The following is a 23,870-nucleotide window of genomic DNA, read 5'->3' as shown; positions in this document are numbered from 1 at the left end:
CCAGGTCAGGGCATGTTTTTGTTAACTAGGGGTAATCCCAAGGTTTACAAAGAAATATTAAAAAGTTAAATATATTGATGGTTAGCCCCCGCCCCCAAGTTATCAGTGATGTCTGTGTGTACATGCCGGATGTCTCCCTCAAAATACAAATGAAAATGTGAACAGAAAAGTATCACATCACTGAAGCTGCCTTATATTGAGTCAGGCCATTGGTCTATATTGGCCGAGTCATACATTATGGAGAACAGAGGTTCATCCCACTGTCCGCACCTGGCTCTATCCTAAGTAACAGTCACACACGATTTGTGAGTTCCCTTCCATTCTTGTGCACACCATGCCCAGTTTCATTTTCATTATAATTTGTTGCAGCCCTTGACCAGTATTACAAAGTTAAAACATCATTAAAACAGCACTGCTCCCCCACGCACATAGTGGTTTCCAGGTCCCTCTTCGCCACCAGTGGGAGGTTTTTGGGGCGGAGCCTGAGGAGGGCAGGGTTTGGGGAGGGGAGGGGCTTTGATGCCATAGAGTCCAATTGCCTGGAGAAAATGACAGCTTTGGCAATTGGACTCTATGGCATCTATGTACCCTTATGGACTATTGAAGAAAATGTATTTAGACATACCTTTGTGGATTATTGAAATACTATTGTATATAGTTGTATGTTTGTCCTTTTCCACTATTGTATGCATTGATTACATTTTGATGTTTCACTCATTTGTGTTGTATTAATTATAGCCTAAGATTCCTGCACTACCTGGAGGTTGGCAACCCCACTCACACACACCATTTTTCTGACCTGAATTGTCCCCGGGGGTGCTATTTGGTCTGTTGGAGAAACCCACCAATATATTTGTCTGTTCTGTCTCCTCAGGCTGCAGGGGGTCTCCAGGGTCTGAAGCAGAGGTCTTTCACATTGTTTACTGCCTGCTCCCTTGAACTGGAGAGGGACTTACCATGTGCAAAACAGATGCTCTACCACTGAGCTAGAGACTGGGTGAGGGGAAGGGGACTGGACAAGGGGAAGGGGGAGAAAAATGCATGCTTAGGCAGAGCAAGAGAAGAGGAAGTGGGAGCCAGCAGGGGAAGAGGGACTTCTCCCCTGTAAATCCTTCCAGGTTCCCTGCCTTCCAGTATGTGTGCAAACTGGGGAAGTAGGTCCTGAAGAAATAGTTTAAGAGAGCAAATATTAGAGCCTCCCAGATAGTCATCAGTTGCCAGAGATTCACCTGCTCAGCCTGTTGCAAGAGCTTCCAGCTCAGCCAGTGAGTAAGGAAGACTATAAGGGTGTGTACACTTCTCCAACTGGTCATTCAAGATCTTTAAATGAGGAAAGGAAAGGAAGGGCACATGCAGGGTGTTGGCAGGAGGAGCAGTTACCTGTTGTTGTAAGACTTTACACAGTCCCTCAAACAGGATTCAAAGAAATCCCTTTTGTAATATCAACATATCATTATGTTCTTTCTATTGAACTGTACGTGAACGTATACGTATCAATATATGTATATGAATATATACATATCCATATATATCCATTTATAAAAAATGGTAAAGGTCCCCTGTGCAAGCACCGGATCATTCCTGACCCATGGGGTGACGTCACATCCTGACGTTTCCAAGGCAGACTTTGTTTGCGGGGTGGTTTGCCATTGCCTTCCCCAGTCATCTTCCCTTTACCCCCAGCAAGCTGGGTACTCATTTTACCGACATCGGAAGGATGGAAGGCCGAGTCAACCTTGAGCCGGCTACCTGAAACCAGCTTTTGTTGGGATCGAGCTCAGGTCGTGAGCAGAGCTTGGACTGCAGTACTGCGGCTTACCACTCTGCAACACAGGGCTCCTACATATCCATATAGCTCACCAAATATCTGGATAGGCAGGTGTATTCAGGGACATGTATACTGAGCTAGCCACATACAGAGACATCCTTTATACACTTTGCCTCAGAAGTGGCCAAACTGTGCCCCATTCATGAGTCTTCGCACTGACTATGTGTTGTTCCCACTGGGTGGTGTGTACAGATGGGAACACCCCCACTGGGCCTGCCAGGACTGCCACCTTTGTACACCACCTGCACATTTCCCCCTGGCATACGGTTGACAACCTCCGGGTGGTGGCTGGAGATCTCCTGCTATTACAACTGATCTCCAGCCGAGAGAGATCAGTTCACCAGGAGAAAGTGGCCGCTTTGGAAGGTGGGCTGTATGGCATCATGCCCCATTGAAGCCCTCCCCCTTCTCAAACCACGCCCTATTCCGTCTCTGCCCCTAAAATCTCCCGGTATTTCCCAACCTGAAGCTGGCAACATCTGGTTGGAGGGCTGTGCAGCAGTGGGCCCTGCCGGAAACACTGAGCTGTGGCCCCACCTCAGGCTATGCTGATGCTGGTCCTGCCCTAATCTTCAGAACATCCTTGAGGAGAAGGCAGATGGCAGGGAAGGTTGCTAGCTGAAGCAAAGAAGCCACCTGGTGATATGATCATGTAATGAATCCCAGGGACAGGTATAGAGTTGCCAACCTCCTTGTAGGGCAAGGGTGGGGAACCTTTTTTCTGCCAAGGGCCATTTGGATATTTATGACATCATTCGTGGGCCATACAAAATTATCAGCTTAAAAATTAGCCTGCTGTATTTGGTCAAACATTTACCCAAGAGGCACAGCCGGAGACGGCTCGAAGTGTCTGCCAGGTAGAGTGACTCGCTTTTGAGCTCTGCCGTCCCCAGCTGGGCCCAAGAGATTCAGGCAGGGCAGCATCCTTCTGAGCTAGAGATCTGCCAGGACCCATGGAGGGCCAGACCAAATGATTTGGTGGGCCTTATATGGCCCCCGGGCCTGACGTTCCCCACCCTTGTTGTAGGGCCTGGAGAGCTCCCAGAATTACAACTAACCTCCACACTACAAAGTTCAGTTCCCCAGAAGGAAATGGCTGCTATGAAGGGCAGATTTATATGACATTATTAGGGTTGCCAGCTCCAGGTTGGGAAATATCTGGAGATTTGGGGGGGGGGGGTGGAGCCTGAGGAGGGAGGGGTTCGGGGAAGGGAGGGACTTCAATGCCATAGAGCCCAATGGCCAAAGCAGCCATTTTTTCTAGGTGAACTGATCTCTATTGGCTGGAGATTAGGGTTAGGGTTAGTTGTAATTAGGGTTGCCAGGTTCCTCTTCGCCACCGGTGGGAGGTTTTGGGGGCGGATCCTGAGGAGGCTGGGGTTTGGAGTGGGGAGGGACTTCAATGCCATAGAGTCCAATGGCCAAAGTGGTCATTTTCTCAAGGTGAACTGATCTCTATCACCTGGAGACCCCTCCCCTCCCCAAACCCCACCCTCCCCAGGGTCTACTCCCAAATCTGGAATTTCCCAACCCAGAAATGACAATGTTAGGAGGGGTGTTGGTTTTGATTAGTGAAACTGTACATGGCGACGGGAGGAGGGGGGAGAGCATTAAGCCGTTCTCCCCTGGGGCTGTGTTTCCAATCCAATTTGGGTCCCTCTGCAGATGTTATAGCGGAGAACATTTGCTTTTGTGAATAATAAAATGTGAATAATAATAATTCCCTTGGGAGCCAGCATGATGCAGTGGTTAAGAGCAGTGGTTTGGAGCGGTGGACTCTGATCTGGAGAACCAGGTTTGATTCCCCACTCCTCCACATGAGCTGCGGAGGCTAATCTGGTGAACTGGATTTGTTTCCCCACTCCTACACATGAAGCCAGATGGGTGAACTTGGGCTAGTCACTGCTCTCTCTTCTCTCTTAGAGCTCTCTCAGCCTCATGGGGGTGTCTGTTGTGGGGAGGGGAAGGGAAGGTGATTGTAAGCTGGTTTGATTCTGCCTTAAGTGGTAGAGAAAGTTGGCATATAAAAACCAACTCTTCTTCTTCTTCTTCTTCTTCTTCTTCGTATGCAACGTCTTAGGAAGACACTTTGTCAACCTTAATGTTTGTGATTGGGCTAAAAATGCCCTCTTAGGCACTAAATGGCTGCCTAGCTGAAAATGTCAAAGGTTTCACATGTTATCTCGACTGGCCTTCCAGAAACCCTGGGGAATAAGCAAGCCAGTATTATCTTCATCCTCATCCTAGATGGAAGGGCAGAGGCATGTTGCACATTCAGGAAGATGTGCAAAATGGCCTTATTTTAAAAGGCATTTGGTGGAGGGCAAAGTGTTTGGGCAGATTTGTTATCTCATGTGCTGTTCGTATCTTGCTGATTTACTGTTATGTTAATTTTATGCATTTGCAGCTGGTTGTTGCCATGATAGCTACCTTGAGTCCAAGGAGATAAGGAGGGATATAAATATTTTAAGTAAATAGCTAAAATGGAAGGGAGGGAGAGGACACGGAGACAGAGAGGCTTGCTTCATGCCACCCGGCAAGTTTATTGCTGAAGCAAGATTTAAAACAGCACCATCACAAGTTTTATTTATTTAAAATGTTTATATCCCTGCCTTTCTCCAAGGCATCCAGGACGCAAGGCAGATAAAAAACAATGTAAAAACAATATAAGCAATTTAATAAAACCAAGGTAAAAAAAGACATGTTACAAGGGCTAAAACCACTTTTGCCTAAGCCAGCAAGGTATTCTCCTGTTCTTCCAGACTCAGGCTGCCCCCAAAGCTCTCTAGATCAGCTCTGTTTTGTCACCTTGCTGGAAATCTGAAAGGATAGGAACACCCCTGATGTCTTCTTCATAGAATCATAGAGTTAGAAGGGACCACCAGGGTCATCTAGTCTAACCCCCTGCACAATTCAGGAAATTCAAAACTACCTCCCCGCACACACACACAGTGTCCCATACTCCATGCCCAGAAGATGGCCATGATGCCCTCCTTCTCATCATCTTCTTAAGGTAATAGAATCAGCATTGCTGACAGATGGCCATCTAACCTCTTCTTTAAAACCTCCAGGGAAGGAGAGCTTACCACCTCCCAGGGAAGCCTGTTCCACTGAGGAACCACTCAGTGCCGGTTCCAGAGGACGGAGGAAACCCCTGAACAAGGCTGATACTAGACTATGGCAGAACATGCCTTAAACAGTAGGACTGATAACAGAGGGACTGATAATAGTCCTTGCCAAGAAGATTGGAACTGCTGCACAGGAACATGCAGGGAGAAGTGGTCCTTCATGTTTGTGGGCCCCAGGCTATGAAGGGCTTTCAGAGTGAGCACCAACATCTTCAATCGGACCTGAAACTAATTAGCATCCAGAATAGGAGTAACATGGTCCTTCAACTAGCCCCAGGTAACAGATGCAGTTCCCAGAATGCCTTGAAGGGCAGCTCAATGTAGTGTGAGTTACAGTATTCTAGCCTCAAGCCTGAAGTATGTATCAGCGTGGATACATACTTCAGATGTCTGCATTTTTCGCTGCCATGGACACTTGTTTCTCTAACAGGGGACCAGGAGCCAAGTTCTTAATAGAATCAGTGAAAGCTGCACACCATCAATGGTAGGAAGAACATTCTCATTTACAGCAGCAGCCCTTCCCGCCAACATCACCTATGTCTTATCTGGTTTGAACTTCATTTTGTTCTCCTCATTTATAGTCTTAATAGAATCAGTAAAGAGCCTAACAATGCAATCCTAAACAGAGTTACATCCTTCTAAGCCCACTGAGGTCAAATGGTGTAGAAAAGTATAACCCTGCACAGGACTGCAGTTGAAGAATGCTTAGAGTTGCCAACTTCTAGGTAGTAGCTGGAGATCTCCCAGTATTACAACTGATCTCCAGCTGATAGATATCAGTTCCCCTGGAGAAAGGGCTGCTTTGGCAATTGGACTCTATGGCATTGATGTCCCTCCCCTTCCTAAACCCCACCCTTCTCAGGCTTCACCCCAAAAACCTCCCACTGGTGGCAAAGAGGGACCTGGCAACCCTAGGCTCCGCCCCCAAAATTTCCAGGTATTTCCCGAGTTGGCAACCCTACTTATTATTCAGGTGCTCAGTCTTTAACTGAGGAGTTGAATCTTTTAAAGTTAGGGTTGCCAACCTCCAGGTACTAGCAGGAGATTTCCAATTATAACTGATCTCCAGCTGAGAGAAATCAGTTCCCCTGGAGAAAATGGCTGCCACAGGTGCATGCTCTATAGCTAGAGATTTTCTTCCTTGTATGCTAGTTTCCTACCTGCAGGGAATATTAAAAACTAGTATCTTCTACCTGTAGTTTAAAGTGGTATGGGCTGTTTGACCACCCAATTCTGTTCTATGAGCTGAGCAGGCCGTAGAAAATGCCATGGGAAACAGGAAAAGTATACTGGGGAGGGGTTTGGGGAGGGGAGGGACTTCAATGCCATAGAGTCCAATTGCCAAAGTGGCCATTTTCTCCAGCTGAACTTATCTCTATCTGCTGGAGATCAGTTGTAACAGCAGATCTCCAGCTAGTACCTGGAGGTTGGCAACCCTATCTGGAGTTGCAGAGGTCACCTAAAGCGTAGATGTAAGCCTTTTAAAAATGAATCTGAAAACAAGTTGGCAAGCCATGCAGGAGCTTGGGAGGCATGCGTAATAATATATTCAGATCAGACTTCCCCATGTATAATGCAGGTATCAGCTAAATCTATACTAGTTCATGACTCATTTCTTGTTCGTTTGTATACCCATCTCAAGAGCGTTGGATTAATCCTTCCTGAAGGTGACAGAGACATAGGTGGCGTGACAAATTCATACCTTAGACGAGCGAAGATAAAAGCAACTTCTTTTAAACCTAGGACCCAAGAAATATCCTGGAGGTTGGGAAAGGGTCTGACGCATAACTAGTGAACAGTCTGGGTTCAGGGTGTAGTCACATTTCCTGCCGATTCCAACAGACTACAAGCGTGGTATCTTATGTGTCATTTTAAAAGGAACACGCTGTTGGGGCCAGGTTGCCTTCATCTGAGTGCTGTAAGAAGCTGTAACACCCTAAAGCAGTGGTGGCGAACCTATGGCACGCGTGCCAGAGGGAGCACTCAGAGCCCTCTCTGTGGGCACGCACGCCGTCGCCCCAGCACAGAGTCCACCTGAGTTCATTACTAGAAAGCCAGAGGGACGCAGGACCGGGCTGCTCCCCTCCCGCTCTCCATGCGCGCCTGAGGGCATTTCTCCCATCACCCACCCCTCTGCCCAGCAGCCCAATGGGAGCGCTTCCTCCCTCCCGTCACATGCAGCAGGGCGGCTCACATGCAGCGTGAGGGAGCGGCGTGGACTGCAGCCTGTTGAGTCTGTGGCGAAGGTGATTCCCGTGGTGGGGTTGGAGAGGAGCTAGGTTGGAGGGGAGCATAGCTCACAGCGTGGCATAGCTGGAGGGGAGCAGAGCACTCGGGCCACAGCGCGGGCTTTGCGGCGCCTCCCACCTTTCAGTGAAATCCCCTACCATGTTGGCACTTTGCGATAAAATAAGTGGGTTTTGGGTTGCGGTTTGGGCACTCGGTCTCTAAAAGGTTCGCCATCACTGCCCTAAAGATTTGCCACATAATAGCAATTTGTAAAACAGCTCAGATTTTTTAAAGACACTTTTGAAGAAATAGGTAACTGTGTCGTTCTTCGTTGGGCGTGGCTTTGAAGAAATAGGTAACTGTGACGTTCTTCGTTGGGCGTGGCTTTGTGTGGGTTTTGTTATTTCTCGGAAGTCATTATAGGCTTGCATATGTGAGTGCAACCCTGAAGCTTTTCCTATTTTGATCAGGAAGAGACCACACTTAATAAAACACCACTGTCCTCTAATTGGCAGCATGTTAGATGGTGAAGATTGGAGGACTCACCCCAGCCTCTCTGCCCCGTCACGGTAAACTCAGAGAGGCCAAATTGGCCTGTTAGTGCTGGGTGATTCATTGGTTGCTAGCCACTTGTGAGGCAAAGAACTGACACTGGTATGTCTGCTTCTGGTGTGCTGGGAGACCCAATGGTGGACTCTGATCTGGAGAACCGGGTTTGATTCCCCACTCCTACACGAGTGGCGGAGGCTAATCTGGTGAACTGGATTTGTTTCCCCACTCCTACACATGAAGCCAGCTGGGTGACCTTGGGCTGGTCACACTCTCTCAGCCCCACCTACCTCACAGGGTGTCTGTTGTGGGAAGGGGAAGGGAAGGTGATCGTAAGCCGGTTTGATTCTTCCTAAGTGATAAAGTCGGCATATAAAAACCTATTCTTCTTCTCCTCCCCTGCCTTAGTATTTAACCTGTCATAATTTTGTCCACTCCTATATACCAAGCAAGAGTCCAGCAGTAAACAAAATCAGACATTGATTTATTACCTGTGTGGGGGAATAGTGATCAGGAATAAACTGTATACAACTGTAACTGTGGGGGAAACTTGGAGAAACAGTGGCCTTTTATGCAGGGATGTTTCCCCGCAGTCTTCCCCCGTCAACTGTTTCGGGGCTTCCTTTTGACTATGCATGCCGTTCCCTACCGTCAGAGGTCACCTCGCTCTTCCCGTGCGTTTTGCCCGCGTTTTCCAGATTCTGGCTAAAACAGCATCTGCAAAAGATGGGCAAAACACGCAGGGGCAGCGAGGCAACCTCTGAAGGTCGGGAAAAGGCATGCGTAATCAAAAGGAAGCCCCGAAGCAGTCAGCAGGGTGACCGCGGGGAAACGTTCCTGCATAAAAGGCCAGCGTCACTAATGGGTAAGGTGTTACAGAGATAGCCAGAAATTGGCAGTCTACTATATGAGGGTAAAACAGACAAAACAATCCTCCCAGGTTTTTCAGCCTAGTTTAAGATTGAGGACCATTCTGTCCTGAATCTGCCTCTTCAGATTCCTTCTACTCAGGAATACTGAGTTTGAAAGCCGACAAATCAGTGTGTCTCCCCTCCAGGCCACCACACTAGACCTGGTTTGCTTCTTCCTGAATGCAGACTACAAGATAGGGATACCTCTAACCTCCCTTTCAAGAATGTCTAGACTCTATCTGAGGAGAATGACCGTCAAACAGCTGCTTTTCTTCTACCAACTCTGCCCTCCCATCTCCCGACTGAGAAGACTGATTGGTTGTTTCTGGTTTCTCCACTGCATCAACAGAGTGAAAGGAGAACCGGCTGACGCATCTAGAAGTTTCATGTGAATTGGCTTTATAGACAATTGGGGGCAAAAATAAGTTGGAAAGTCAACATATGGTAAACAATGCAAATGAAGTTGTATTTGGAAGAGAGATTTCTGAAAGAAAACCAGTCCAGACAAGAAACTTACCTCCTGACCAAACCAGAATTTATTCAGCGTATTTGAATTATAACAATGGGCTGTTCCTGGCTGGAACAGGGAAGAAAGGAGGCTAAAGCGACCGTGAGTTTTCGCCCATGGATTTTTGACCCAGTTTAAATAAATAAACTCAACAATAAGTTCCAGTCTACCTCCTCCCCACAAGTTTGGATTCATGGAAACAGTGGAAATGACTGCAAGATCTATGCCATGGAATCCAGCCTGAAGATATCCCTGTCGAAGGACTACACTCATCCTCTCCATGTATGGAAACTCTTTCAAAATGTCTGGAAATGACCTCAAGAAGCATCCAACAGATCAACCCTTTTAATTCCAAAACTGGACCCACCCAAATTAATCAAGCTAAATGCTTCTCCAGTGCATTGCTGTTCAATATAAATTGCAGCTGAAAAATTTGGTCCCCTCTCTCCCCAATATCTTATTTTGCTGAAATGAACTATTTTTCAAGTTGATTCCGTTTTCACCAAAATGCAAATACTCAAACCTCATCTGAATTCCTGAAGCACTGATGAATGTATTTGTGAGGGAACTGTGAATTCCTCTCCTGCTCTTTCTCATTCAGTATCTCCATTGCCAGTGTTTTCAGTTTTGCTGGTTTACTGAAGAGCCAGCATTTTTTAACTTATTGCAAATGGAGGGAGCCGGTACACAAACGCAATTTGAACATAACATCTATTGTAGGGAGTAAATTTAGTATTCCAGATAGTTTACTGGGCTCCTAATGGCTAAAGCCTCACTTAAAACTTCTCCCTGCCATCCCACGTAGGAATTCTGGTATCAGAAGTAAATAACCACAAGATAATAATCTTTCCGGAGCCAGCGTGATTTAGCAGTTAAGAGCAGCAGACTCTAGTTTGGAGAACTTCTCTACATAAAGCCTGCTGAACAATCTCAGCCCAGGCAGAGGCAGGTAATGGCAAACCACCTCGGAATACCTCTTGCCTTGAAAACCCTACAGGGTAGCCATAAGTCAGCTGTGACTTGACAGCACTAACACAGAGTCTCCCATTCACTTTTCTGTAATTCCCTTACCTTCAAGCAAAACAAAACGTTGTAGGGTTTCTTTCATCCAACATATGTTTAGAAGATGACCTTACATCCATTTTCTGGGACACCAGTATTAGGACAAACCCCAACATATACTGGTTCAGTCAATCCCATTGCATGATATATGCTTTGTCTTCATACAGCAATGTATCCTGTATATTAAAATATCACAGGAAAATAAAGTCTTGAAAAAAGACCGAAGATGGAAAATACATTTCTACAAGTAAAACACAGGAAACGCTCAATTATTTTGTAAAAATAAAACAGAAGTCTGGTGACACTTTAGAGATTAACAAAATTTATTCCAGCGTGAATTTTCATGAGTCAGACCTCAGAACACCCAGTGCATGGAGTATACATCCTTGGCAGTTATTTCTACCTGGAGTTGAAGATGCTGGGAGATGTTACAAAGAGAAAGCAGTTTGAATCAGTAACCAGTCAAAGAGAAATCAGTCTGTACTGAGTGGCTCAGGACCACTCTTTATGGATAAATTACAATAAACAGAAAATCTAATCAAGGAAGGTACAGTGTGAAACTTGATAAGCAGAACTAATTAATAAATGCAAAGGGTGGGTCCTGCGAAGCTATTAATACCTACAGGGAGAGAGAAAGTCTAAGTCGTTGTTCAAGCCCACCTGTTGCTTGTAACTCTAAGTGACTGCAAAGGTTGTTCTCCATCCATCTGATGAAATTAGCTCTGACTCATGAAAGTTCATTCTTCAGCAAATTTTGTTAGTCTTTAAAGTTGCCACTAGACTTCTGTTCTATTTTGCTGCTACAGGCTAACATCTCTCTAGAATTATTTCATAAAGCAAAAGGATAATAGGTAACAAGGGGAGGATCCAGAATCCTTAATCACTGTAAAATTATGAACGTAGGTTTTCATTGCTAGGTTACTTACGGAACAATATAATTTGTTTCTCTTGGGACATATCCTATCAAGAGTGAATAGGTACCTTCTGAGGAATCCAAGACTTATCAAACATGTTTTTTTTACGGTTTGGTGGAACAATCAAAGAAAGAATGGGAAGTAAATTATTAACCTGGTGAACTTGGTAGATAATTGATGATAATTTTCTGCAACGTACCTTTTACAAATGTATTAGAAATTTATTTAGCATTTAATGAAAGCCATAAAGTTAGGAGATAAACTCATACATAATTTTAATCAGTAGCAAAATAATTTCTTTTTCTTTTAATTAAAATGTACAGTAAATTTACAAACATCACCACACATTCAAAAGTGAGGTATTTCCATTCTTTTTTTTAAAAAAAAAATACAACATATTGTACAATAAAGTGCATATATAATTTCTGATCTATTTGTAAACTAGGTAACAAGCAGTCAATACTTGTGTTACATCTTTATTTTGTTTGGATTTCTTTGAATAGTATTTAAGGCATGTCGCAAACAATTATGTTACATAGATAGCAGCCAAAAATATATTAAAATAAATCCCATTTCAGCAGGTCAGTTTGTTAGGCCAGGTCAATATCTTTTCTGTGTAAGAGTTCGGGCATCAGCTAATATGCTCTTACACCTTTGTATAGATGGCATGGCGTCCACAGAAGAGGGAGATGTACCCTGTAAGAAAGGAAGAAAAGCAACCATTGTTAACAACAGAAAACAAAATATTCTAACATGTTACTCTCTATATCAGTGGTTCCCAAACTTTTCGGGCCACCATCCCCTTGGTTCCACAAACTCAACCCCAGCGCCCCCTATCCTATAAAAATCATTATTCAAATCAGGGGTTTGAAATAAAATTTCAAAACAGTAACAATTAATTGCACATCTATTCAAAATCAATTTAAACTTTTTAGTTGAAATTTATTCAACTGAACTGATAAACGTGATCCAGTGGTTTTGGCTCTTCAAAGATTGGGGAAAAAATTCTGATAGTTTCCACCAAATTTGCCAGCATGTTGCCATAGCTTGATCTATGGTAAATTAGTGAATAACACTCTTGTCTCTTAGGGCCCCCCTAGGTAATCCCAACGCCCCCCAGGGGATGGTACTGCCCACTTTGGGAACCACTGTTCTATATTATCAACTCCATTTAAAGAGCAATCCTGAAGGGAGGGGGTACTTAGGGAGTGCCCAGGAATGGCCCAGCTGCGACGCCTCCTTAGCGGCTCGCAGGGCACAGAGGGAATTAAACATTTCCCCCCAAGCCCTGTGAAACTCCTCCATTGGGTTTCATGGGGCTACGCCATGGGTTTTGCAGGTGCGAGTTTGCGACTGCAAAAGGGGAGTTCCTGGGGTGAAAGGGCTTAGGGAACGCCCCAACGCCTGAGCCTCACACTGCGACACTGATCCCTGGAGCTGGTGTAAGTTGCCCTGCGCCAGCGTTAATGCCCACTTAGCCAGTGCAAGTGGCACTAAACGTCAGTACAGGGGTCACGCCGGCTCCAAAGGCCATTCGCCGCCCCCCCCCCCCCGCCCCTTGAGGACTGCTCTGCCCATGACAGATTAGTTTCCAAGCCAGAGATGGTCCTGGAGGCATTGTGCTTCTTGCTATACCCACAACCCAGTTACTGCAAGGGGATGCCATGAGCTTTTCACCATGCGTGTATGCTCAAAACCCCATTGGGTCGAGGTGGATTTGAAGTGGGAAGGGTTAAGCATCGTGCCCTCACTGCCTGTCTGCTCTAAATTCCCATATTGCAAAGCAGTGTTGCTTTCCTTAAAAAAGGTATCCAGGTAATGATAAAGGCTGGTCTCCTTAACCTCCCCACTGCAGTAACACCTTTTATTCCATCTGGTACCTCCCATCTGCTCGCCTAGCTGAAGTTTGTGTTTTGTGATTTGTATGTTAGAGGTACCTAGGTAATTTAGTATACTGTTTATACGATTGTACAGGGCTATTTTAAAATGTTTTAATGCTTTTATTGATTAATATGACTTTTATATTCTGTAAGCCACTCTGAGCCTGGCTTTGGCCGGGGAGAGCAGGGTAACAAATAGAAATAACAACAACAACAATATATGCACTAGCATGTAAGGTGTAGTTTGCCCCCAAGATAATCAGCAGGGTATTCTAACAGCTCATTCCTTAGTTTTGTGATGGCCAGGGACGGCGTAGCCGAGGGGCCACAGCAGCGGCTCCAAAGCCATTCCCCAGCCACTTCAAGGCTTAAAAAAGCCTTTAAATTTTTTCTTATTAAAATGGGGCAAAATGCCCCATTGAAAACAGCAAGGCTGTGCCAGCAAAAAGCTGGGGCAACAACGCTGTTTTGGAGGGGGGTGTTCCCAGCCCAAAAGGGTCAGGAAGCTGCCTACTGGCAGCTCCGCCCCCCAGAATGCCCCTGGGAACGCCCCCGGGAAGATGGTACACAGAATGGGGCCCGTATGCTGGCACAGCCCCTTCCTGGCCTCCTAAGGACTTTTGTCCTTTCGGCTCAGGGATGGGCTGTAAGTCTATATCTTGCTGGATCATATAAAGCTATATCTAGTTCAGCATTCTGGTTTGTACAGCAGCCAGCCGGATGCTTCTGGAATCTTACATGTTGACTGTTTGAGTTTCGAATAAATACAAGCTGCACTCTCTCAGTTTTATCACATGTAAAGAAAACTGTATATGTATTTAACAAGCTGCATGACAGACAAAATAAAAATCGGAAGAGCAAACCTGTATGCTTACCAAAGTGGAAATGGTTTGTAAGATGCTTGTAGAGGATGGATTTTTGTGAATGGTTTCTTGGACAGCTAAAATGATATAAAATAAAGTAGTTCAGTGATATGGCTGTCGGTATTTTTGCACAATTCTTCATTCAAATACATCAATTTTACCTGTAGAAGATTTTTGTTTTGTTTTGTTTGCAAAAGCATTTATTTTGTTTGCTAGTCTGGTTTTTAACCCAAACATGGCATAATATGCCTGCTGCTGCTATTTGGCTACATTCAGTATTTTTAGCACAATTCTTCATTCAAATATATCAATCTTTACAGTGCCCGTAAGAGATTTCCATTTTGTTTTGTTTGCTAGTCTGGCTTTCAACCCAAACGTGGCACACTATGCCAGCTGCTGCTATTTGAGGTACCCTCCAACATTTGCACATGCTACAGAGCTGTCGATGTTGTCCCCTGAGGAAGACATTGTCAAAACAGGGCTATATCCATATCCATGTAGCACACTGGATGAGCTCTGGATACCTCACCTCTGCTAGCTCGTATGAAGAGTTGGGGATGTTGAATATTCATTGAAGATTTGAGGCACAACCTTTAGCACTTTAGGAGGACACTGTCTTCACTGTTGCTCCAGAAGATCACTGGTTTGAATGGAACTTTATGACCATAGAACTATTGGAATTTTTGTATATGTAATTGTATAGTGATTGTGTATGTTGTCTTTTTCTGTCCATGTGTATTGTTAGATATTGTTCTGGTATGTTACATGGGAATACACTGCAAATTTAAGGTATTGATTTGGCAAGTATTTGACTTCTGTTTATTGTGTTGAGCTGCTGCTATTTGGCTGCAGAAATTGTTTATTCCTGGCAATGATAGATGTTTCTGCAGTCTCTGATATTGCTCATCATAAGATGCTGATAAAGTGACTATGGAAGCCAAGGACATACAAAGCAGTATTTGTTCTTGCCAGAGGGTTCCTAAGGAACTGTTACAAATGACAGTCATTTCCCAACCTTTCCTTTCATAGAATCACAGAGGTGGAAGGGACCATCAGGGTCACCTAATCCAACCCCCTGCACAATGCAGGAAATTCACAACTACCTCCCACCCACACCCCCAGTGTGGTGCCCTCCCATGTATTCCATGCCCAGAAAATGGCCAAGATACCCTCCCGCTCATCATCTGCCTAAGGTCATAGAATCAGCATTGCCTTCTAACCTCTTCTTAAAAACCTCCAGGGAAGGAGAGCTTACCACCTTCCTAGGAAACCTGTTCCACTGAGGAACCGCTCTAACCATTAGAAAGTGACCACAGGAACTCTCCCCAGAAATACAAGGCTACTAAAGACAGTGTGGTCATTTGGACTAATGTCCCCTTAGTATGTCGAGCTGCACAAAGCAAAGTTTAATCAAGCCAGTTTATTGGCTCAGCTGCTGCTTGGCCTGGATAACATAACCCGCCCTACCACTTCACAGCCAGCAAAGTTCACACATAGAAATGAATGTTGTTAGTCTTTAAGGTGCCACTGGACTTTGGTTTTATTCTCCTTTTCTGGATCACAGAGGCACAAATCTTTTAAAACAAGTTCAACAGATAAGATGAAAATTTGCCTTGTGACACATTATTAGAATGTGTGTCCTTCATGTGTCTCTGTTTTCATATGAATGGAAATGGGAAATTTATCTACCGCATTAGGAAAATCAGTGACAGCTGGTCACATTTCATGAACCCACGAAGCTGCCTTATACTGACTCAGACCCTTGGTCCATCAAAGTCAGCATTGTCTACTCAGACCGGGAGCGGCTCTCCAGGGCCTCAGGCAGAGGTCTTCCTCATCACCTACTTGCCTAGTCCCTTTAACTGGAGATGCTGGGGATTGAACCTGGGACCTTCTGCATGCCAAGCAGATGCTCTACCACTGAGCCACAGCCCCTCCCAGAAGCCAAAGAAACTGTCTTGTCCATTGGGCTAGAGACTGCTCATGAGAAAGACAAATATATAGCCTTATTATTAGCTGCTCTGACCTGGATGGCCCAGGCTAGCCTGATCTCATCAGATCTCAGAAGCTAAGCAAGGTCAGCCCTGGTCACTATTTGGATGGGAGACCACCAAGGAATACCAGGGTTGCTGTGCAGAGGAAGGCATTGGCAAACCACCTCTGTTAGTCTCTTGCCATGAAAACTCCAAAAGGGGTCGCCATAACTCGGCTGTGACTTGAAGGCACTTTACACACATTATTAGCTGGGATTCATTTTTACTCAGGAAAAACACCCTGCCAAAATTTCACACTGAGTATAAAGTAGCATTGAATAATAGGAGGCAGGGCAGTGGGAAGCCAAAAAAAAAAAAAAAAAGCTCCTTTGTCCGTTTCATTAGTTTACATTTAGATGGCTTGCCAAACCGGTGACTTAAAAAAACCCCAAAAAAACAGTTCTGTAGATCTATTGAATCCTTACTTTGCAGTCTTTGATTAAGGCGGTCGAGAGAGTGAAGAACTTTGTGCTCTTCAAGTGAGAGTGAGCTCATGCCTGGCCGCAGGGGTCTATTCAGCACCACTGTTGGCTTGTGCTGCGGAGCTGTGTCCAAATAAGTCAGGATTTCACCTTCTGTGGCGGCAGTGCTCACTAGCTGTTCAGCCAGCAGAAACTGGGACGTGCTGTCTGTAACTGGAGAAACGACAGAGGTGCATACAAGACCTTTTTAAGCAAAACCATTTAACAGTATCTCATTGTAATGTATAATACTTAGTAATATTACTGCTACTGCATTTCCTCCTGAGTTTGATTTAAATTTTTTTTTAATATTTCCCAATGTGGATAGTGGCACTAGTATAATTGTGAAAAAACAACAAAAGAGGGCGGGGGGGGGGGGAAATCCTGATGGAACTCAACCAAAATACTGATTGCAAACCAAAGACGTTGAGCTGAAAAATGTTAAAATTACAAATATATAAATTTTAATAAGGTGCAAAGGGCTTTTAGATATTTCTTACTGCCCATTATGTTATGATTATAATATTAGGATGTGTGATAAGTTATAATTTTATACTGACCACTGAGGAAGGCCTTTCCAGGCCGAAACGTGTCTGGTTCTTTTTGGATCTCATATTGGTCAAAGAAAGATTGTTCATCGCAGTTGTTTATGTTTGTATATACTGAATGTGTACGTTTTTGCCTTTACTAGGAGTTTTATGCTTTTAATCTACATGTGCACCTTATTAAAATTTATATATTTGTAATTTTAGCATTACTACTATAATTGTGTCTGCAACTGGAAGATCCAAACTATTAATTAAACAAACCATTAATGTTTGTTTAAACCAGGTGCAGCGGTTATGAGTGGCAGGCTCTATTCTGAAGAATCAGGTTCGACTTCCTCATTCCTCCATATGAAGCCTGCTGGGTGACCTTGGGCCAGTCACAGTTCTCTCAGAACCCTCTCAGCCCACACGGAGGCAGGCAATGGCAAACCACCTCCAATCGTCTTTTGCCTTGAAAACCCTGTGGGGTCACCTTAAGTCAGCTGTGACTTGACTGCACACACACACACACATACACACAAACCAGGTAGAAGCACATAGGAAAGAAGGCAGCCTTTTTTCCAATTTGGAATTAGAAAGTGAGAACTCAATCCTAAAACAGAGATGTGGCACAATAACCAGTTGGCATCCTACGCTCTCTCAGTAGAGAAAATAGATACCAAAGAAGGTTACCTTAGTTACTATCCTAAACAATTTATAGGCTGACCTTAAGATTTCATTGTAAGTCACATCAACAGTACCACTTGTGAGGATACCTGGCTGATATTTCTGAAGTAGAAATGACACATGGTACCTAGCGATAATGAAGAAATAACTATCTATAGAAACAGACAGATATGTACTGCATTACCTTCGTCAGAATGACCAATGCCACCCATGGTGTATACCGGCTCAGAAGAAGACTGAAATGGTCCTAGCTTCACGGCTTGCACTGAATTCTATTAAGAAAAAAAAAAGAATTTTATCATCCAGCTACTGAAAAATATAACTAAAATGAATTCTATACTACTAAAAATAACCTGGGTCTACAACTGCTGACGCTGTTCTGAACTATAGGGCAAACAATGAAGTTTTTAATAAACAAAAAAAGAAAGCATCTATAATATATGTTGGATAATCAGCAATAACTTGTAACAGTGAGAGGATACCAAACTGTATCAGTAGGAGTAGGCAACATTATTCAAAGGTTACTTACGCTATTGACTAAAAGTGATTACACTACTTTGTAAATGTTCATACAGCTGGAACAACACACAGAAATGTTACTGTGCTGGTAATTAAAATGGCCCTTTATTGCAACTGTTAGTGTCATTCTTGGGTCTCTTTCTGGATGCTATTTTTGGGTCTTCCCAATCACTTATTATATGCTCAAGGAATCTTTTTACCCAGCACTGTAGCTGTGTGTTGTACATGCTATATATACATGTCACACATGTAATCAGGCACAGGATACAATGGATATTGATGAAGCAACTTGCACAGCTTGAGAAGGTGCAGAAAAGAGCAACCAAAATGACCAGGGAGCTAGAGCAACTCCCCTATGAGGAGCAGTTAAAACGCTTAGATCTCTTTAGCTTGGAAAGAAGGCGGTTAAGGGAAGACATGATAGAGGTCTATAAAATTATGCATGGTATGGAAAGAGTGGACAGAGAGAAAAGCTTCTCCCTCTCTTGTAATAGTAGAATGCAGGATCATGTGCAGAAGCTGGAGGGTGAGAGATTCAAATCAGATAAAAGGAAGTATTTCTTCACACAACACATAGTAAAATTGAGGAACTCCCTGCCCCAGGATGTGGCAATGGCTGCCAACTTGGAAGGCTTTAAGAGGGGAGTGGACGTGTTCATGGAGGAAAGGGCTATCCCATGGCTACTAGTCTAAATGGCTACTAGTCATGATGCACACCTATTCTCTCCAGGATCAGAGGAGCATTCCTATTATATTAGGTGCTGTGGAACACAGGCAGGACAATGCTGCTGAAGTCATATTGTTTGTGGGCTTCCAAAAGGCACCTGGCTGGCCACTGTGTGAACAGACCGCTGGACTGGATGGAGCTTGGTCTGATCCAGAATGGCCTTTCTCGTGTTCTTATGTTCTAACTGTTCTGTGAGATTTGGATCACTTCACACGCCATGCCATTTACGCCTTACAAGGCACAAGTATTCTGGAACCCCCGCCTTCCATGTTCTATTGAATCAGTGGTGAGAACAAGAGGTCTAGAGCGAGCCACAGAATCATTCCCTCTTGCACTGAAAGTAATGTTTTGACTTTCTTCACAGTATTACTGTGTTATTTCTGCCACATTATACAGAAATCGCTTTCTTCAAAAAAACAAAACAAAAACCAAACCCAATTTCTTGATAACGTCAGTCCACCACTTCTCAGTCAAATATACCTGTCCAAGATAAGAGGGCTTCCATCCTGCAGAAGCCGCCATTTGTCTTCTCTGTTCCAAAAGAGCCTTGCGTTTATTTTCAATATGATCATTAGTTTGTTTTCGTCGTGCAACAGCAGCTGAAAGAGATAATGAACTCCATAAAAAAAACCCACCTGTTTATATAAACCTGCAGTGATCCATCCATCCCCACAGAGTCTCCAGAAAACATGACAGAAAAATCAGAAGTCAAATGCCAAACAGGTTAGACGGGAAATTCAGATACTTTCTACAGATTATTTTAATGTATTTATTCAATTTGTACCCCACCCTCTCAGGCCACTGTCGGGCTCAGGGCAGCTTCCAACAACAGACAGACAAGTGAAGATACATAAGTTTAAAAAAATCATGTTTAAATGTTAAAACTCAATTAATATATCAAACTCAATTAATTCAAACAAGGCACCTTTAATCAATAGCTCCTGTAAAATACCCACAGAGGAGGTTGGCACGGATAGAACAGTAAGGCCAGTCACCACCAAGGAGCACCCCAGCTCAAAGCCAGGAAGGCAAACGGTCAAATGGCCTTCCTAAAAAAACACATGGCCGATAATAATGTTTGGTATTTTTCAGTGACGGTTCCCAGTCCTTTTAACCGGAGGCATACCTGCTCACACATTCATTTATTCCACACACGCACATCCTTGTGTGTATGTGTTAAGTCCCGTCAAGTCACTTCTGACTCATGGCGACCATATGAATCAATATCCTCCAAAACATCCTATCCCTAACAGCCTTGCTCAGATCTTGCAAACTGAGGGTTGTGGCTTCCTTTATTGAGTCAATCCATCTCTTGCTGGGTCTTCCTCTTTTCCAGCTGCCCTCAACTTTTCCTAGCATGACCGACTTTTCCAGTTACTCTTGTCTTCTCGTAATGTGACCAAAGTACGACGGCCTCAGTTTAGTCATTTTAGCTTCTAGGGTCAGTTCAGGCTTGATTTGATCTATAACCTACTGATTTGTTTTTTTTTGGCAGTCCATGGTATCTGTAACACTCTCCTCAACACCACATTTCAAAGGAATCTACTTTCTTCCTATCAGCTTTCTTCATTGTCCAGCTTTCACACCCATACATAGTAATAGGGAATACGATGGCATGAATTATCTTGATTGTGGTGCCAGTGACACATCCTTACACTTAAGAATCTTTTCTAGCTCCTTCATGGCTGCCCTTCCCAGCACATCCTTATATTCAGTCAATATTTAAACCATCAAACACAATCCTTTCTCAACTTTTCTCTGCGTGTTTCCTTATCGCTACATCATCATCATTTCCCCTCCTTTATTTCCTCTGCCAATCCAAACTTCTCACTGAATATGATTGGTCTTTGCAGCCACTGAAATTAGTGGGAGAAGCAGGCTGCACAATGGAAGCAGAGAATGGGATGCCACTTACTAGCCATGACCATGAAACCTCTCGCCATCCATGCTCAGCCAAGGAAAGTCACCCCAAATAGTGCACAGGGCAAGTGAACAGGCTTATCCTAATCGGTAAACCAAGTTTCATCTGGTGCAAGAACCACTAAGAAGTCAGCCTTAGATTACAATGGAAAAGCTCTAGTCTAGAAGTGATGCACTGTACTTTACATAGGTCTTTTAGGCAAGGCTGTTTCACTTGCTATCACCCCTCTGAATGACTTTGAGTCTTTGTTTGGATTATGCATGCCATGTCCGACCGCCAGAGATAGCCTCGCTCTCCCCCTGCATTCCCCTGCATTTTGCCCCCATTTTCAAATTCGAGATAAAACCAGCCCCTTAAAACACGGGGCAAATGCAGGGGAGAGCAAAGTGACCTCTGACTGTCGGAAACGGCATGCATAATCCAAACAAACACCTGAAGTCGTCAGAGGGGTGATGGCGAGGGAAACAGCCATGCATAAAAGACCATACTTTATGCCTTTAAACATTTCAGGAATGACAGGAACAAAATTAGCACAACAGACTCTGTTGTAGGCAAAGTACAGATCAGTACAATTCCTATGAAGTTGCCTTATGCCAAGCTGCCCATTGGTCCGCTGTGGCTAGTCCTGCCTCATTTGATCAGCAGCAGCTCACGGGTCTCAAGCAAAAGTCAGTCAGTCAATCAATCCATCAATCAGTCTTTATTAAAAAAAAGTCACAGACCAGCACAGCTCTTCACAATTTACCATACAAGCAAAAGTCTTTGGTAGCTCTTCAGTCTGAGCTACAGTCCAGGGCTAACAGTAACTGCGGTGCTTTCATCATGGTAAATGGTAATCAGGGCTGCGAGCTTTAGATTAACCTACTAGAGTTGAGAGACAGCGTTGAAAAGTGGTCAGAGTGCTGGATTAGGATCTGGGGTACCCAGGTTCAAATCTCCACTCTGCCATGGAAGCTTGCTGGTTGACCTAGGACCAGTCATTTTCTCTCAGGTTAACCTATATCACAGGGTTGTTGTGCAGATATGCTAGAGGGGGAGAACAATATTGTAAACTGCTTTGGGTCCCTACTGGGGAGAAATGTGAGATACAAAAAGGGGTTGTGGCTCAGTGGTAGAGCATCTGCTTGGCATGCAGAAGGTCCCAAATTCAATCCCCGGCATCTCCTCAGGCAAGTAGGTGATGTGAAAGACCCCTGCCTGAGACCCTGGAGAGCTGCTGCCGGTCTGGCTAGACAATACTGACTTTGATGGACAGAGGGTCTGATTCAGTATAAGGCAGCTTCATGTGTTCATATCAATTAATAAACAGAGCTTTAGTTGATCAGTTGGGGCAAATTGCAACTGGTGAAGGCATTTTTTTAATTGGTGAGGCAGAAAGTTAAGGGTACACTTGTTGATTTTTAAGGCTTCTTTGAGATGAATTGAGATTTAGAACAAGGGCACCCATAAATTTTAACTGGTAGCTGTCCCCATGTTGCTTGCAAACAAGTTGACAAGTTTTCTTTGGTTTGAGGAGCCGGCTGCAAAATTTAGGAGCCAGACTCATTTTTCAGCCTCCAGGCTTTTGTATGTTAATGACCACGTTTTTCTAATTATTGTGTCCACAAAGCCTAATCCTAGCCTCTTCACAATTTTGTGAGACACAAGCATCGTAACAAGCATAAATAAATATGGGAGTAATGCTGTTGGTCATCACTACAACAAAAGGCTTACTTCTAGCCTTAACCTTACCTCTCCCCAATTTCTCATAATTGCATCATTGCTTTTAAAAACTCCATTTAAATGAATACTGGAGCCAGTATAGAAAGCAAGTGGTTAAGAAATGAATTCATCCACCACTACAGAAAGGGTAAAGTTAACAAATAAACAAGCAAAGACAAGAACTTCATGCATATGCATTTTTATGTCATACAACAAAGCATATTGCGATGTGAAATGAGCTTTGTATAAACTGAGGACTGCCAAGAGATGCGACAATAAAATCACTGCTGAAAATACTAGACACCACAATGAACTTCCTTGGTGTCACGATGACCTGGCGCCCGAGATTTGTCAAGCCCTGTTGTAAAGCAAAGAACAAACAGCTGCAGAAGAAACATATTAGCCTATTCCAGCTCACTAGTATGGATTCTCAGTACTAGAAGCAATATTCTCAACCAGCAATACAACAAAATGGCCATAAGAATATAATAAAGGCCATGCTGGATCTGACCAAGGTCCATCAAGTCCAGCAGTCTGTTCACACAGTGGCCAACCAGGTGCCTCTAGGAAGCCCACAAACAAGACTGCAGCAGTATTGTCCTGTGTGTGTTCCAAAGCACCTAATATAATAGGCACGCTCCTCTGATCCTAGACAGAACAGGTAAGCATCATGACTAGTATCCATTTTGACTAGTAGCCATGAATACCCCTCTCCTCCATGAACATGTCCACTCCCCTCTTAAAGCCTTCCAAGCTGGCAGTCATCACATCCTGGGGCAGGGAGTTCCACAATTTAACTGCATTGTGTGAAGAAATACTTCCTTTTATCTGTTTTGAATCTCTCACCCTCCAATCTTCTCCATCAGAGTACTGCATTCTTAGATTCTATTCTCTAAAATTTACCTATGCAGAATCTATATATTGTATACGTATTAAAACTGGGATGCAGGCACTCAGTCCAAACGGGCTTCTTCATGCTTGTATGCAGAGCTAAGTGACTGAAAGGACAGGCAATCTAGGGTAAACTATCCACATTCCTGCCCCTGTTTTATGTTTTGGGATTCACTAAGTATGTTTACATAACACGGTGTTTTTACTACATCAAGATCTGACAAAAGAAGGACCTTACTGCTTGGCTGAGAAGAAAAAAATCCGTTCACCCTAAGACCTGGTTTCACATTGTTTGTCAGACTGCCACCATCGATAGTGATGTGGGGCACACTAGTTCTAGCGGGCTGCGAGTCCCCATGGCTTGAATTATTGTGATGTATAGGACAATGCTTGGAATCCCCTGGAAGCGAAAGATAAAACAAGATGCAAAATTACATCATGAGAATCATCAGCTCTACCCGTCAGACTGGAAATCAGAATTTATTCTTTACAGCAGAGAAAGCCTAACTTTTTTCTTCTGCGTTTACAGGA

At 44.0% G+C, this 23,870-nt stretch overlaps 1 protein-coding gene across 1 annotated transcript in view; it reads right to left on the bottom strand.

Moving 5' to 3' along the window:
• Positions 1 to 11,567: 11,567 nt before the first annotated feature.
• CEP126 (centrosomal protein 126) overlaps positions 11,568 to 23,870 on the bottom strand; it is a 31,398-nt gene continuing 19,095 nt past the window's right edge. The window contains exons 7-12 of the mRNA XM_056858864.1: positions 23,578 to 23,739; positions 19,307 to 19,425; positions 17,765 to 17,852; positions 16,331 to 16,540; positions 13,885 to 13,949; positions 11,568 to 11,825 (exon numbers count right to left, since the gene is read on the bottom strand). Coding sequence (XP_056714842.1) covers positions 11,730 to 11,825; positions 13,885 to 13,949; positions 16,331 to 16,540; positions 17,765 to 17,852; positions 19,307 to 19,425; positions 23,578 to 23,739 — 740 coding nt within the window. The 3' untranslated portion in view covers positions 11,568 to 11,729. The remainder of the gene's footprint in view (positions 11,826 to 13,884; positions 13,950 to 16,330; positions 16,541 to 17,764; positions 17,853 to 19,306; positions 19,426 to 23,577; positions 23,740 to 23,870) is intronic.

Source organism: Euleptes europaea, chromosome 12 (assembly GCF_029931775.1).
Source record: "Euleptes europaea isolate rEulEur1 chromosome 12, rEulEur1.hap1, whole genome shotgun sequence".
NCBI classification, from domain to species: domain Eukaryota; kingdom Metazoa; phylum Chordata; class Lepidosauria; order Squamata; family Sphaerodactylidae; genus Euleptes; species Euleptes europaea.
Note: the sequence above shows the minus strand (reverse complement) of the source record. Positions and strands in the feature narration are given on the sequence as shown.